Source organism: Cornus florida, unplaced genomic scaffold (genome assembly GCF_030987335.1).
Source record: "Cornus florida cultivar Cherokee Brave unplaced genomic scaffold, ASM3098733v1 CherokeeBrave_3.0.0_Hap2_Chr01, whole genome shotgun sequence".
In the NCBI taxonomy this organism is placed as follows: domain Eukaryota; kingdom Viridiplantae; phylum Streptophyta; class Magnoliopsida; order Cornales; family Cornaceae; genus Cornus; species Cornus florida.
Window position 1 is genome coordinate 77,003,335 of NW_026775571.1, and position 17,515 is coordinate 77,020,849.

General features: G+C 35.0%; 1 protein-coding gene across 1 annotated transcript; it reads right to left on the reverse strand.

The window, feature by feature from the left end:
- Nucleotides 1-521: 521 nt before the first annotated feature.
- LOC132301859 (uncharacterized GPI-anchored protein At1g61900-like) lies at nt 522-14,629 on the reverse strand. The gene is made up of 8 exons (XM_059799031.1): nt 14,389-14,629; nt 13,185-13,312; nt 10,604-11,458; nt 8,650-8,895; nt 8,512-8,526; nt 1,893-2,033; nt 1,716-1,763; nt 522-837 (listed from the first exon to the last, which is right to left on the reverse strand). Exons 2-8 carry the CDS (start codon nt 13,216-13,218, stop codon nt 755-757), a joined length of 1,422 nt encoding a protein of 473 aa, XP_059655014.1. The 5' UTR covers nt 13,219-13,312; nt 14,389-14,629; the 3' UTR covers nt 522-754.
- Nucleotides 14,630-17,515: the final 2,886 nt, after the last annotated feature.

Consider the following 17,515-nt stretch of genomic DNA (forward strand, 5'->3'; position numbering starts at 1 on the left):
AAGAGTTTATATAAAAAATATTGTATTTAATTATATCACCTTTTTTTTTAACTAAAAAAAAAAAAAAAAAAAAAAATCTTCCAATTTACAGTAAGAAAAATAAGTGAAAACATTTTTTTCTTTCTTTTATATTTGAACACTTTTCTAAAATAGACAAACATCACCAAACATGTTTTCACCACTTGTATCTGTTTATCACCGATCTGACAACAAAAACACAAAAGAAAAACGGTTGCCAAACAGGCCATTACTGATAATAACCTCCTATTTTCAATTGGGAGTTTTCAAACTTCTTCAACGAGTAATTTGTACAATCAAAAACTAGTAATCAGATTAGATTAGTGAATTACCAAAGCAGATCGCATAACCTGTAAAATAAAGCACAAACCAAAATCACATATTCAGAAAGTGTGTGTGTGTGTGTGTGTAAAGTCTTGTACTCTTGTTCCCAGATTCTAGTTTATGTGAATATAAAATCTGTTGACCACCAGTGCAACCTAATCTATAGATGAATGCACCACCAACCATGAAAAGTTACCTCCAACTTGAAAATGCTGGTATGACCCAAGTCACACTTCTCTGGTAGTAGAACATATGCAAGTCCATCAGGACAGGATCCAAAACTTGACAAATCAAGAATAAATAACCCCCAAAAAAAACAGCTGCTATACATGAGAAAGGACACTCGAAATATACATGTAATCTGGCCATATTAAATTTCCAGAAGCTCCCCATTTAAAACCAGCCAATTCAGCTAAATCTCTCGGTACAACAATGTACTGAAAACGAAAAAAGAAAAAATTGGTACAAGGAATTCCAACCCACCACGACGACAACCTGCATCATAACATGACATGAAGACATCAGCCATTCACTCCAAGACTACAGAGACATTCAATCAACAAACAGATGGAAACTAACTCTCAGAGCACTATTTGAGAAAGCTATGCACTGACAAAATATAACCCAAGCAATTCTTTTTTTATTTTTTCTGAAAATCACGTTTTAGTTGCCCAGCATGTTGATTGCCATTATTAGATGACCAAGTTTTTGAATGGCTAGAAGTATGTCAAGTGGACATGGAATTGTTGCACATTCTAAAAAGTAAAAGCCGACTGTGGAAGAAATACTCCGTTTTCATTTGAACTGGCTACTTTGGCAAAACAAAACCTAATAGCCAGTTAATAGCATCAATTGCACTTGCTGCAGTCATAGCTTGGTCAGTAGGAAGGAAGATGGAGGAACAAAAGGAGGGTAGGTCTTTCCTTCATTTGGTAGAGGGCGAAATGGAAGGAAAGGATGGGAGGACGAAAGACCCTTCTACATGGGACCGGACCACAATATCTCTCTTCCTCCCAAAATTGGGAGGAGATAAGGGCAGCATCCCACCATTTCTTCATATCTGTAACTCTTTTTAACTATGAAATGGTATAATACCTTCCCTTATTTTTTCTACTCAACCAAACAAATTAAGCAAAACACTTCTTCCTTCCCCCAAGGGTACCTTGTCCATCTCTCATTCCTTCCCTTTATTCCAATTTTCCATCCTTCTACCAAGCAGAGCACTACTGTGTTAAAAAAACCTGCCTTAGTCTCATTTTATGTTCATGTTTGTTGTGTTTATTATCACGAATTTTTTGGCAAAAATACTCAAACTACAGCTGACACTGACAGAAGCTAGTAATTTCACTAGGCAAAAGCCGCAAAATGCGCACCAGAATGTCCCAAAGTCTCCGATGTTGGTAGTGCAGGCAATGACATCTCTGCAAATTTAAGCACAAATCAGGTTATGGATGTTAAATTACAAAATATCATATTATACTTCTATCATTAAATACTGGATCTACTAGAACTAAGCAAAAGAAATAGACACGCTCTTCTTTATCAATTACCAGGAGCACAAAGAGATAAGGATGAAAAAGAGGACGATGAAGGCCATGGAGCTGCAATATTGTCGCTCAAGTCACACGTAAAGCTGAAGCCTGTTGAATTGTCAAATATCACATCTGAAGGCAAGCTACGAAGTAAACACCCTGCATTTAAAAGAAAACCAATATTTCAGTGCTTTGCTAATTATTTTCTTAATAATCTCAAACAGACATTGTTCTCTAAATCTCTTTATGGAATCAAACAAGGTATATTATAAGTATTTACAACAGATATTGTCTACACTCTACAGTACAGTAGTCATATACATCTGCACGCTACTTTGAACGTCAACTTCAGTCTATTTGGTTTCCATTTCAGTTTTAGGATAAATGGGAAGCATATGAAACACCTAAATTCCCAAGATACATTGGGTGCCCGTTCGGTACCCAACAAGATAGATATGTTATTGTTTTCTTTTATTCTTTCTCTAAAGAAGACAATATGTGAGATTTAATGACCATGAAAGTGAAAACATCGAGATCGACCCGTTTGAAACGACATTTTGAGCACCTAGATTCGAATAGGTTATCAAAATGTCGTCTCAAACAGGTCGATCTCGAAGTTTTCGCTCATACTAAAGTAATATTAGTCTTAGGGCACATCAAATAAGATTCCTCAAATGAATTCGTTTTCTGCAGATACACCATGGTTTTCTATACGCAGGTACACAAAAAATTGATATTAGCAATATACTATGAACCCACTTGAATTCCGTATGTTCTTCATGTAGCATTCAGGAGTGTCTCAATCAATTCATTCAAAATCTGAGAGAAATGGGCTGCGGATTCGAACTCCTATTGTGGGAAGAGAAGTGAAAATGCTATTTTGGCAGCCCCGATAAAATCCCCCTTAAGATTACTTGCCAGGTTTCATAGTATTGGATCCATTGGATAGGGTAGCATCAGTCGAAAGCTAAGATGATGAAAACATCCGATCCACCTCATAATATTGGATAGTTCAAAAATAATTACAATAATGCATTTACATAGAAGTCCAACGGTAAAAAGCAAAAGATCTTTAAATTTAAAAATAAATAAATAAATAAATAAAAAGCTATACTGAGTGCACCACCCATGAGCCCTCTGCCCTTTGGTACTTGACCATGATTGTGTGAAATTCCATATAAAAAATTCATTGAGAGTAGACCGCACACGGGTATTACCCAGTGGCCTAGTCGATAGAGTGTCCAACTCTCCGAGCAGGTGTACCCATGTTCCAGTCTCCCCTCCCCTAGTTTGGCAGGATAAAAACTAAAATAAATAAATAAAGAGAGTAGACCGCACGCTTTATTCGAACTATAGATTCTCTTTCTTTTGACCAAATTGAAGTTTTACCTTTGACTAGCTCATATGATTTTACTATAAAGTATTTTTTATGTTATGCCCACTTTAATACGAGCAACGTGATAATATAATTTGAGACCTTGAGGTTTGACAAAATTAAACCACCTCCCCTATAGTGGAAATGAGAACTTGGATGAGTGGAGTGACTAGAAGAGATAGAATCCCTAATGAAAGTGTGAGAAAAATTAGTTGTAGCACCCATTGGTGACAAGATTAGAGAGAGTAGATTTAGATTATTTGGACAAATACATTGGGGACCTAGAGACGCGCCGGTCAAACAAGGAAGGATAGTTGTAATAGGTAAGAGACAGAGAGGGCAAACATAAGTAATATGAGATGAGGTTATTAAAAATGACTTTAAAAAGTTAAATATAGTAGGTTTAATGGCATGTAATAAAAAAGATTGAAGAGAGAGAACTCATGTGGCCGAACCCATTCATATAAGATAAAGACAAGGATGATGATGATTATGATGATACAAACCTCCCCTATAATTTAAAAAATTTATCTGTACCTCCCCTGAAAATGAAACTAGGTAAGTTGGTAACATATATCTCCTTCGTTTAACAGTCAATATTGGTCAAAGATACTTATCAAAAATATATATATATTGGTCAGAGATGGTAACCATTGACGGAAAATGACTACGTCATGCTATAAAAAATGTTTAAATTCCAGTATTGCCCTTATATTGCATTTTAATACATTTTTAACCTCACTAACTGATATTGAATGACATTATTACCCTCAATTGTGTTTTATAAAATGACAGAAATGTCCCGTCTGAATCATTACAATATAACCATATGTAGCCAAAACTGAAGATGATCTCCTTCCTCTCTCATTTCTTGCTCTCTCCTTCTCACCAATGGGTTGCGCCAGGGACCTAAGGATTAAGGTCAGCCCATTAATGGTGATCATATTCAGTCTACCTTATTAGCATCTTCTTCCTTGCGGGCTACTTCTCACTGCCCATTACACGAAGATTTATCCTTGGAGCCAACAAGGTAGGCAATGGATGTGTGGGCGGTGGGTGACAGTGCGTGGTCTTCACTCCATTGGGATAGACCTACTCCATTTTGGAATTGTTTAACATTTACTATAAGCTCTACAACTGAGATTTTTAACACTTTGTACAAGTATCATGCGAAGCTCCACAATGATACCAGAACAAGAACAGATGTATTTACTGCCAAATACTAAACATTTAAGAGGCTCAAATAGTTACACAGTGTCCATTGTGTAATGGTTCAATTCTTGCAGTACATCTACGATACAAAATTTAAAACAAAAATAAAAATAAAAAATTACTAGATGGATTGCAATTATCTAATCAATTATAGAAAAGCTCAACTTTTCTTTTCCTTCTGAATTTTTTAGAAATCCAGGTAAACTGATGAGTTTTTAGAAGTTGAATTTCAATTAAGTTCCCATTAAATAGGTTAGAACAACAAATCAAATTGGTAACGTTAAAATATGTCAGCTCTTCTCAATCATTCACCATTCTTTGAAACGTAAACACATATTCATATTTAAAGAAGGGGGAAAGAGAAAGTGGAAAAGGTAGCCTTCGTTTTTCAACACCCTAAAACATTCTTCATTGTATTTCAGTTAACCGATCAGCTTACAGCCGCAATGAATGATCTCATCTCCATCTAGGCATGCAGATCTCGATTGTCGAATCGCAGGAAATCATTGTTGAGCTCCAACACGAAGCGTCGGGCTGTGGTGCAACAATTGGTTCTCTTCAAGATCCACTTCCTTAATTTGATCCACATCTTTCTGCAAGGACTCCATTGTCAATGATTGATTCTCCATCTAAATCCAAACCCTAAACCCCAATAATATATGTATATAACCCTTTTTTTTTTTTCAGTGTATATAACCCAAAATTTTGAGAGAAAGAATGAGACGGTAGAGAAGATTGGAGCCTCTGCTGAGATATGTCAGAAAGGAATAGGATTGGTTTGTTAAGGGAGAATTCCTTAATTGAACTAGTTACGTACTTATGTGATACAGGTAATGACGTTGGAGTTGGAGTGATTACAGTTAGGGCTGCAAATGAGCCGAGCCGAGCCGAGCCGAACTTTACCTTGCTTGGGCTCGGCTCGGGCTAGTGCGAGTTTGGCCAAACCGGGCTCAAGCTCGGCTCGCCAAATTTTTGGTGAGCTCGGGCTCGGTTCGGCTCAGCTCGAGCTCGCCTTCAATCCCAAAAATAAAAAATAAAACAGAAGGTTTAGATCTATACTGTTTCAAAAATGGAAGAAAATGCTGTATCTCTTTCACTGACATCCGTCTACGATCATCTTCATCTGACCTCGCCAATACTAAAATTGGATAGAGACATCAGGACCCAAGAGAGAGATTTCATAATTGTAAACGAAGGAGGAAACGATGTTCGGGTCGAAACTTGAAAGAGATTAGAGGAGTGATGTAGCAAGATTTGTTGTGGCTGCGTATGGATAGGGTTTCATCCCGGAGATTTCAGAAATTTGGAAACCGTGGCCGAGTAGAGAAGAAGAAGCAATGTTGCGTGATCTGTGAGGCTGCATATGGTTAGGGTTCACAAATGCAATCCAACGGTGATATAAAGATAAGGGTGTGACTAATAGATTGATAGGGTAATAGTTTAAGTGGAGTTGGGCCTAAAGTTAAATAGAGTTGGGTTTATAAACTTATATGAGTTTGGACTGGGTTTATATCTAATGCGCTAAACAATTGTAATATAAAATTTGAAAAAAATAAATTGAAAATAGGCCATTTAGTAAACGAGCTTGTTCACGATTTTAATGAGCTGACCTCAGCATTGTTCAAGCTCGGCTCGTTTACTTCACGAACGAGCCCGAGCTGAGCTTTTAACGAGCCCAGCCCGAGCTGTTTATGAACAGCTCGGTTCATTTGCAGCCCTAATTAACAATAGTATAAAGGTGAATATTTTTGACCGTTAATTTATATATTAGAATTTGAGAGAGTTGAAAATTTAATGTAGGAATCATTGGAGGAAAATCTTTCAGTAATTGACGTTGTTTCCTATTATTGAAGATTTGGTGTTACTAGAGGAATCAGTGGAGAAAAATCCTCCTTGCTTCCTATTTTCTAATTTTTTCCATTCTCATAATTTCTTCTCCTATATAAAGGAGCCTCCACCATTATATTGTGTATGAGTTGAGAGATTATAAATAAAGTGATGTAATCATATGGGCTTTTTGTGCCGTGGATATAGGCCCTAGTAGCTAAACCATATAATATATGTGTGTTCTACTTGTTTTATTTCTCTATTCACTTCCGTTTTAAGCTTTACAACATGATATCAGAGCCTAATTTCTCTTCCTAGGTTCGGACCCCTATTTTGGGGTATTTCCTTAGCATTTGAAATGTTGCTAAGGGTTTTTCCGTACTATTTGCGACTTGTATGGACTGCCGGTTTGTTCGGCAGTAATGTTCTTCGCCTTTGCCGTGTCTCCGACAGTTTTTATTGACTTATTTGGGCTGTCGGTATGTTCAGTAGCATTGTCTTCATCTTTGCTATGTCTCCGACAGTTTTTATCAACATGTTTGGGCTACCGGTATGTTCGGTAGCATTGTCCTCGCCTTTGCCATGTCTTCGACAGTTTTTTGTTGACTTGTTTGCGCTATCGCTGCAGTGTTGTTAAAGGCGCGCCTAGGCTTAGCGCCTATTGTCATCCCAGGCTCACTGATGTTTACTAGGCGCGCGTCTCGGTTGTGCCTCGTCCTGTTTGGCGCACCTCACTGATATTTGTTTAAAAAAATACGATTGTTCTATTTCTTAAGCCAAAAAAGGTACTTTTGGCAACTTAATAAACAAAAAAGAAAGCTCAATCATACGATATAAGGAACTTTTGTTCAAAAGAATAAAAAAATAAGAAATCCTAAGAGTCAAAGTGTTAACCGAACAACGATAGAATGAATTTGTGAGACGAAAACGAAACCTTAGTTGCAAAGATAAACGACGAAGCCACGTCAGTTCTTTCTTTTATTTTTTTTTCTCTTTTCTCCTCTAGATCTCTCCTCTCTTCTTATCTTTGTTTACATCTCTCTCTTCGTCTAGTTCTCTCATCTCTCTGTCTTTTTTTTTTTTTGCTCTATTTTTTCTTTTCTTTTTTCTTGTTAACAATTTTTTTTTTTTGTTAACATATTTATTTCTTTTTGTGCTTTGTTTTGCCATTCAAAAAACACATTTTGCTTTGCCTTTCAAGAAAACAAATTTGAGCTCTGTTTTATAGTTGTTGGATGCTTGTATAGTTGATGGATTTACTTTTTTATATTTGATATTAATTTTTAGAATATTGATTTGACTGATGAGATATGAATGTTATTATGGTAGTTTAAATTTTCAATTGTGTGCCTCACTTCACTCAGGCGCGCGCCTCGTCGTGCACCTCGCGGCTAGGCTCCAAAGGACCTCTAGCGCTTTTGTGCGCCTTGGGCCTTTAATAACTATGTGTCGGTGTGTTCGGTAGCATTGTTCTTCGTCTTCTCTCTTCATCATTCACACTTGTTGTTACTCGTCATCTCAATGACAAGTTAGGCATCCATGCTCCAACTTGAGGGGGAGTATTGAAGATTTAATGGAGGAATCAGTGGAGGAAATCTTTCAGATGTTTCCTATTATTGAAGATTTGGTGTTACTAGAGGAATCAGTGGAGAAAAATTCTCCTTATTTCCTATTTTCTAATTCTTTCCATTCTCATAATTTCTTCTCCTATATAAAGGAGCCTCCACCAATGTATTGTGTATGAGTTGAGAGATTATAATAAAAGTAAAGTAGCCCTTTGGGCTCTTTGTGCCGTGGATATAGGACCTAGTGGTTGAACCACGTAATATCTGTGTGTTCGACTTGTTTTATTTCTCTTCACTTCCGTTTTATGCCTTACAACAGAGAGCATTTTAGTAAAATTAACCAGACGCTCACACCATCTATCCTACGTCATTGGCAAAGGAGGTCAGTTTAATTCTTAAAAACACAAGGGAGGTGCATATAATTTACCCTAAAAATAAACATCATCTCCCTAATTCGCAAACCAAGAGCCTATACATATTTTTACCTATCACAAGGGCGGAAAAAAAAAAAAACACCATACATTATTACGCACAAAAAAGGCACAACTACAATGCAAGCACTACAATCATGATATTAGAACAGAAAAACACATGTAAAAGATTAAAACATGAATCTAAGAGAAAAGGATAACAAAGTAGTAGGAAGATAATTGCAAACCTTGCTGTCCATATGCTGCTCCAATGTCAATGTACAGATGCACGAAATAGTAAGAGAAAACCAGATCAGATAAAGGAATGAACATAAAGATAAGGTTGAAAAGATTTTTAAACAAAAAATCGTAACATGAAATTTTACCTTGGAGACTAAAATCTTTCAAATCAACATCACAAAGCTCATAAACATTTGTCATGACACCAGCTTTCTGTAGCATGGACCCAAACACTGTTGCACATATTATAGCTTGTCGATTTGTAATTAACATTTGCTTCTGTAGCCCAGCAATGTAAGTATTTAATGAGCTACAACACGAAGGACTGGGAGCAGCTACGTTACGACATGCTTTAATTACTTCTGATGGCTGCTTAAAATCCAAAGGACAAACTGTTCCAAAATATAATCACTCATAAGTGATCTCCAGAAATACTATTATAGAATGCAATTAATTATGGAGTATAACACAATGTACATTTCGATGAAACTACCACATGCCTCTGAAGAAGAAGTATATCATCTTTTTTAGCCAAAACTCATACACAAACAAATGGCTTATAATGAAATAATAATTTGACGATGTTCCTTGTCTGCAAAAACCTTAAGATAAATTCGCTATGCTGTTTTAAAAATCAACCTGGCGTTTTGGTTCTCATCCACCTGTAACCACTTTAATCTTGGCTGAGATTGAAAAAAACTGACAGGTGACCTCCCTGCATCTTTATATAGAGTCTATGGGTTTATACTTAAACTTATTTCGTTTGTTGTGCTTCAATTGTTAAAAGACTCAACACAATAGGCATATTTATTTTATTTATTTATTATTTTTTTTTTAATGGCATGATATATGACTTCTATAGTCAATTCTAGCCCCAGTGTACTACAATTTACTTCAATCTCAGTATCACCCATAAAGACACAATTTTATTTTCCATTGTCGGGTATTTAGCATGGATTTATTGTTACTCGGTAGTTGGATTATCAAGAACATGCACACTATTCTTATGGTGGTGTTGTGACTAAAATTATAAATCAATCAGTTATCAATGGCTATTTCTTTTTTCATGTTTATGAGATGTAGTTACAGAAGCATGTCCATAAGTAAGGACCCAAATCATTGAGCTGGTGCATCTTTAACAACTTAACAATGAGAGTACCCAGGGACAGAGCCAATGCAGGCTCCGGGCCCGAGGGGGGTGGTCACGTGCTCCCCGGCCCCGGCCCTGCCCACTATATATATGTATATACTTTTTTATATGCATATATATACTAGAAATTTTACATAATGCTCCCCTAAAATTTTCAATTGCTAAAATTATCTCTTAATTTTTTTCTTTCATTTTCTCTTTTACTCTTCAAATTCCTTTGATTTCCTAAAAAGAAAATTAAAAAAAAAAAAAAAGAAAGAAAGAAGAAGTTAAAATACCCTTCTTCAATCAAACCCTATTTTTTTTACTTTTAAAGTTCTCTTCATTTTTCTTATCTTTTTCTTTTTCTTCTTCTTTGATTTTTATTTTCCACTTCTTAGAATTCTTCTTTTTGCTCTTATGTATGATGTATGTACTGCAGCATTTTCTTCTTCTTTTTATTTAAATTTATTACTGTAATTTTATGAACTCAATGTGTATTTTATATTTTTGAATTTTTCTTTAGTGTAATTTTTTGCAAATAATGACATACTATTTGCCTTTTACCAAGTACACTGCACCCCCCTGAAATGAAATTCTGGCTCCGCCACTGAGACTACCAATGGTGCAGTAGTTATTTTAAAATTACAATGCTAACACTTCTTGATATACAAATTAAAAAATCCAATATGCTTAGAAAGTTTAGATATAAAAAACAAATCAAATAAAACTCAAAGAATTCCAGTAATAAGACGTCATGTAAAATGTGGATGAGGGATGCAATACACAGATGTAAGCATTTTCAACAGCAGGAGTCCAGGACCACATAACCATGAGAGAAACTCTGCAGCATGGTTCAAATTAACCAGGAAAAGAAGTACATGCAAAAGCAAGTTTTACAAAATTTGAACTAGCAGGAACCTAAAATTCTAACAGGCCCATTACAAGCATACAAATGACAAAATATGTACCTTTGTTAACTTTGCAGGCAGATAATATTCGAAATGCAGTATTGGCAGCATCCAACGAGAGTTTCTTAGAGAGCCATGAATACACCACTCCTTTACAATCGTTAAGAGCATCAATACGATTAGGTTCTCCAAATGCATACTTATTCTCGTTGATTGGCGATTGTGTTACTGAGATCTGAAGTGCAGCCTCCATGATAGCAGGCTGGCAAATTGGTCTGCAGCACTCTTTTAGAGGATCAATAGTGCTGCAAGCCTCCAATAATTTGCTTGTGTTCACTGTTTTCTCAAAGGTAATTACATCCTTCACAGGACAAGACCCGCCAGTAAGATTTGATGACTTTACAGAGCAGATAGTAGGTATTGAGCTGTTTGATCCTCTGCTGGCTAATATACTTATGATGTCTTTAAAACAATCCTTAGCCACTGCACTTTGTAAAACTAATTTATCTGAATTAGTGCTATAGTATCCTTGGAATATGCGGAGCAAACTACTGAACTGCGGGCAACATATAACATTTCCTACAAGTGCAGCTAAAGGTTGAGAACAATCCGATGCTGTTTTGTCCATAATACTTGAAACAGCAGAGAAATTTACAGGGCATCTTCCCGTCAATACTGGATCATACGTGGTTGGAAAGGAAGGGTACATTGGTGACAAAGGTTCCCCGGGGAAAGGATAGTGTGGAATGACTGCAGGTGATATTTCTATGGGTTGAAAAAGTCCACTACTAGGTGGGCTGGCTAGCTCAGATGTGGGAGAAAGATGTATTGGTTCAGGTGGCGTTTGCAGTGCCACTACATCTTGGAAACTGGATAACCAGATGATGAATAATAAGAACTGCTGGCAGAAAGTACCTGCAATAATTAAGCCTGCCTTTAGCATCTATATGCAACTCTTTGCATGAATAGAAAACAAGGCAGAACTACTTATCAAAAAAAAAAAAAAAAAGAAAACAAGGCAGAACTGTAATTGATGGACAATATGCAAGTGCATGTGAGAGAAAGAAAGAGAGATAGCTAATAACACTCCTAGTTATTCAGAGAGAGACATTATTGCAAGGACAGAGAAGCAAATTAAAACATCTAATTATGCAAACTACTTGTAGGGGAAAATTTGAAGTACAGCAAATCCTTTAACGGCAGTGAAAGTAACCAGTATTACTCTCAGAAATTCAAGCGACAAATGCCTCTATAGAAACTAATCTTTTCTTCTTAATACAGGTATACGTTGTACAAATTCTAACCACTTAAGTTTTCTTTCTCTTAAATTTTTATCACTAGAAGGCACTACTCCTGATTTCTCCCTCAAACTTCGATTATGAACCATATCTCTTCTAATCACACCTATCATCCGTCTCAGCATTCTGATCTCAAACACATAAGCACATTATTTTTGTTTCTTTTGTAATGCCCAGTGCTCTGCTACATATGACATAGTTAATAAATGGCCTAATAATACGTATACCGTAGTCTAGCAATAACAGCATTTTAGCCATGGGGGTTATGAAGTGAAAATATACAATTCAACAACTCAAGAAAAATGCAGCCCCATTAATTTGGGCAAAGCTACAAGCCAAAATGAACTTTACAAAACCATGGCTGACCACGAGTGAGGAAAAAGCAACTAAAAAAGATGTATAATGTACATAGATTCCATCCAGTTATAGATCAGACCTGTGTGTCAGCCTGGCCCCTGTTCTGTAAATATACTAGGAACCATACAGCAGACCTTAACCCACCCACCCACCCCCAAAATCTAGAAATAAACATATATATAGCATACTCCCTCCAGCCCTGAATCACCTCCACTATGTGTGTGTGTGTATATATATATATACAAGTATTCCATTTTCACCCCTAATAATGACAGTGTTTTGTCTTCGTCATGTAATATATCCTGTAAAAAAGGTTGCACTGGAGAAACTTAGTAACAACTAGTAATTGACTATTGATAATGGACAAGAATTTTGAGATGTCTAAAGAAGGAAATTTGGAATGCGATTTTTGGGACAGATGAGTAATGGTAGTATACATCCAGCATAGACAACACAATTGTACAACTGTAACAAAATACAAGTACACTTGATTCTGAACATGTGTTCAAATCAACGACTGCAAATTCAACAGGATATCATGCCATGTTTGGAAGAGAATTCATGCAAAGACAGTAAGAACCAAATTTTGAGAAGTTAAAAAGTTGTAACTACAGAATTCAGCTAAAGATTTGACAGGTAGGCAACATTTTATGATAATTCTATTAAGTCCTACCCAAAAAATTTGCTCAACTAACAAGAACGAGGCATATAATTTGTCAGCTAATTTCCAAGAGAATAAAAATAATTCAGCAACTAATAAAAAAATTCACTTGATTTTCATGGTCAGAACTGCAATGCTGGGATGAGCTAGAAGCCAAAATAAAATAATTTATGATGAGAATTTAAAGAAGACAACATGGAATCCCATTCTAATAGGTAATTCATGCAGTGTCAGAAGCAATGCTCATGTAGTTATGTCTATTATGACATATGACTATGCAAAAGAGAAGCTCCTCACAATAAATTTCACCATTTTAGTAACTTACCCTTAAAGTGAGCAGTGGTCTTTACACAATCCATAGCTACACTAAACCTCTGGCGACATGGAGAGACATGCCCTATGGTAGTTGTTAATGGTATACCCCCAAAATAGTTCACAGCAACATACAAACACCTGTGCCAACTTCAAATATTAGACAACTCAAAAGGAAAAACCATACCAAACAAAAAACAATGAATAAGATATGAGAAACTAACAACTTTGGAATATAGAATGAGTAATTGAGTTTAAGTTGTATAACAAGCTCTAGTCTGTTCAAGGCGACAATAATAAACACCAGAATGACTGAATCCCTTTTTAAAAGTATTAGGCTTTAACTAAGTTACAACTCCCTTTTAGATGCATGGTTGGCATGCTTGACCGTTAATCTGTTACAGGGGATCTTTCGAGCAAAAGGAGTCATCTTTTCATATTGCTCGTTTATTGGACTACTCAATAGTAGTAAAAGCCAAGAGAACAAAGTGAAGACTGTAAAATGTGTTTAATAGGTTTCACTTCAACCATTAATAAAAATTCCACAGGTTGTATATTGCATTCAATTCTTTTCAGCACCCTGTAAATTGTATAACCCCCTCAAATGGTGCTCCTCGTAATACAGTTGCAAATTTCCCATCGAGTTTGGCAGCAAGATGTTCTCAATTACAAAACTGAGCAAATAAAATTAGTCCATATTTCTGAGTAAATAAAAATTTAATTTCTGCTGCACAAACCCATAGGAGATTCTAACATTTTCAAACCCTTTGAATTAGGTAAAAGCTATTTACTGTAAAAAGCACCAGAAATCTTCCCAGAAATAAATTTTAACGGCGAACTAATTCAAAACCCAAATGAGTTTCACATGAATCTTTGCACATTTCAGATGGAAACCCCATAATATAGTACCACTTATAACAAATTATCTTCATCTATTCAGTACCAAGCATAATCAACCTAAATGCACCTATACTTGTTCAAATTTCATCAGCAAAACACATATTAACACGTAAATAAAAATTCTGCAGTTGCACCTAATAAAATTAACAATACCCATTACAATATACATGTACTTACACATAATATTCACAATCCAGATTTTCTTTCCAAATCTTTGAAACCCTAGCTAGAAGAACATACATATGCATAAAAATGTACAGATACATACATATATATATATATATAGAGAGAGAGAGAGAGAGAGGAGTGGCATATACCTGGAGTTAAGGGAGTTGGTGACTGGGTTAGGGTTGATTCAAAGAGATTCTAAGTAACTTTTAGTGCAAATGAAGCCCTTGTTGGGACCAAAAATTTTCCATATTGATCAGTTGTCATTTATCAATTCTAGGATTCTTAGACCCCAGTCCGGATTGTTGATGATACGCACATATATTTAGTATTTAAGAGAGAGAAACAACCACGGAATCAGCGGAATATATGTAATAGAGAGAGAGAGAGAGTGAGTATTTAAGTCAGTATCGGAGGATAAAGTGGAGAGAGTAACTTTCCCTTTCCCGCTGTTTTTTTCCGGTGTACCTGCGCATCATTACTGGTGAACCAGCTGCACACCAGATTGTGACACGTCATAGATGGCCCACAATAAAATGGTTTATTTTGCATCGGATGAAATCTGCATAAATATAGATAATAAGGCTATTAGATGGAAATGAGTAAGAAATATAAGAAAAATGAAAGAAAAGTGAGGTGGATGAAAAAAATATATTTTTATCATGTTTTTTTGTATAAGAAAGTAATTGACCATATTAAAATTATTTTTATGATTTCAAATACTAAAAAAATATATGAGTTTGTATTTGATGATATCTATTTTTAGCAAATAAATAGTAAAATGATGGATTATTGAATTTAATACTATAATTATTTTTATTTAAATTAAGACTTTATAATATTACCAACAGTCCTGTGGCTTAGCGGTATAAGACTCCTACTTTTCAAAGAGACGGCAGGGATTCGAACCTCAGTGGAGGCATTGTATGTGAGTTCCAACTATACTAATTTTTAAGAGAAATTTTATTGTATGTTGTTGTGGCCAATTATATATAACTTGTGGTAAAATAAGAAATAAAAATAATAATTGTTTTGCAAAAACTTGCCTCTTTGAAACTTAGTAAAAAAATAAAGAAAAAATTTGTTTTGAACGATTAAGTTAATGCATAAAATAAAAACGTCGCATATTTCATACGAAAATATTATTTTCCTGTGTTTTGTGTAGGAAAAGTTTTGGGAGGAAATATGAATATAAAAAATTTCATTACCTTTCTTTTTCCATCTATCCAAATTAAAATAAAAAATAAAAAAATTTATCTATCCAAATTCAAAAAAAAAGTTAAATTTTTTTTGTTTCCTATCTCTTCTAGTTGATTCCAGCTAACTAAACAAAGGTAAGGAATTGAAAAAAAAAAAAAAAAAAAAGTTACTTTGAAACATTTATGAGTTATGATGAATCTAAGGTACAATGCTTGCTTGGTTTGTCATTTTAAAAAATTATAAAAGAAAGTTATTTTGAATATAGGTTTTTTAACTAAATTTTTATAAAATAGTTCAAACCATCAATCAAACTAAATTTTGTATAATTTTTTTATTTTTAATTCTCAAAAAATAAATAAAAACATTTTCTTACAAAACTGAACCACCCTCGTTTATTTCAGGACACCCCATCTTTTGACAAGAAAAGGATAAAGATGAGGAAAATAAAATCTACATAATATATTTATTGGTTATTCATTTTTTGCGTTGTATTTTATTTATTTTCTTGGTGGCAACACAGTCACTTTGCACCAAAGCTTTCACTGAGAGGTAGAAAAATATAATACAGTATTATTAGACTATGTGCATAATATATTTACTTGACTAAAATTTCAGTTTGAATAACATTAACCCATATTAAAACATTATTATTCAGTATTCAGCTCATCAATTTGTGGTGTTTTAATTACCTACCCAATCACTGCAATATATATATATATATATATATATATATATATATATATATATATTGTGAAAATAGAGGCTATTATTAGACTCTGTACATAATATATTTACTTGACCAAAATTTCAGTTTGAATAACATTAACCCATATTCAAACATTATTATTCAGTATTCAGCTCATCAATTTGTGGTGTTTTAATTACCTACCCAATCAACGCAATATATATATATATATATATATTGTGAAAATAGAGGCCATCATAGCATCCTAATGTTACACGTTGAATTTGGATGGGTGAGTAACTAATGAGTACGTAATACCATTCAATAATTTGAGTTTTTTTAGTAAATAGACAAGTACTCACTCGTTATAGTTGGAATCAGAATCAAACCTGATATTAAATTCGGTGTAACACCAAATCTCCGGCCCGAAAAACGCCCAGGTTTGACCTCGACTAGGAGGGGTGACCCGACCGCAACGAAGGCGTTGCGCGAATTCAGGAGGGAGAGAATGTTACAAGTGGAGCTTGTCCCACAGCGGATTTGAATTGGTGTTGAAGTGTGTATAAATGGGAGGGTGAGGGAGAATGTTACAAGTATAACTTGTTTCACGTTGAATTTGGATGGGTTGAAGTGTGTGCATCTAAATTCTTAATTGTCAAAAATATATATATATATATATATATATATATATAAAATTACCAAAAAGCCCTTCACCAACCACATGTATTTAGGCTTAAAGGTCAATCTAAGTGGACAATTATAGGTTTATGGTTTGACAATTTACCAACCCCCGCACATACTTTGTATTGGGTTACAAAGGATATTAAAAATAAAAATCACGGGGCAAATACTAAAGTCTAAACTAGTCCATAGTTGATTGGACCTAGGTTCAGACCGAAATTTGAGCCCGGACTGTCCAATTTACAAAACGTTGGTGGTGGGTCTGACCCAAGCCACTGATGCTCCCTTGGAGCTAAACGAGATGGCCAAAAAAAGGATCCATTAAAGCCCGCTTTTGGCGATATGGGAGCCCAAAGTTGCTCCACCGGCCTAGCTGAAAAAGGCAGGCCCACTTTGCCTCACCGGTCGGCTCGCAGAATACTGTTAGCCGGCCCGCGAACGTAATATATATATATATATTTTTTTTTTCTGTTGCAAAACGGGGCCATTTTTCATCACTTTTTTTTGTTTTATTCTCAAACGCTCCTGGAGCAATTAAGGCACTATTCAGCATTTTTTTTTTTTTTTTTGAAAAACCTCAAAAATAGGTTATTTTGTGCTTTTTTTTTTATTTCAAAAAAGGTAAAATAAAATAAAATTCATTAAATAAAAAAATATATTGTTTAGGCACTGTTTGTCCAAAAATAAATTTATTTGGGCCAAAAATAAAT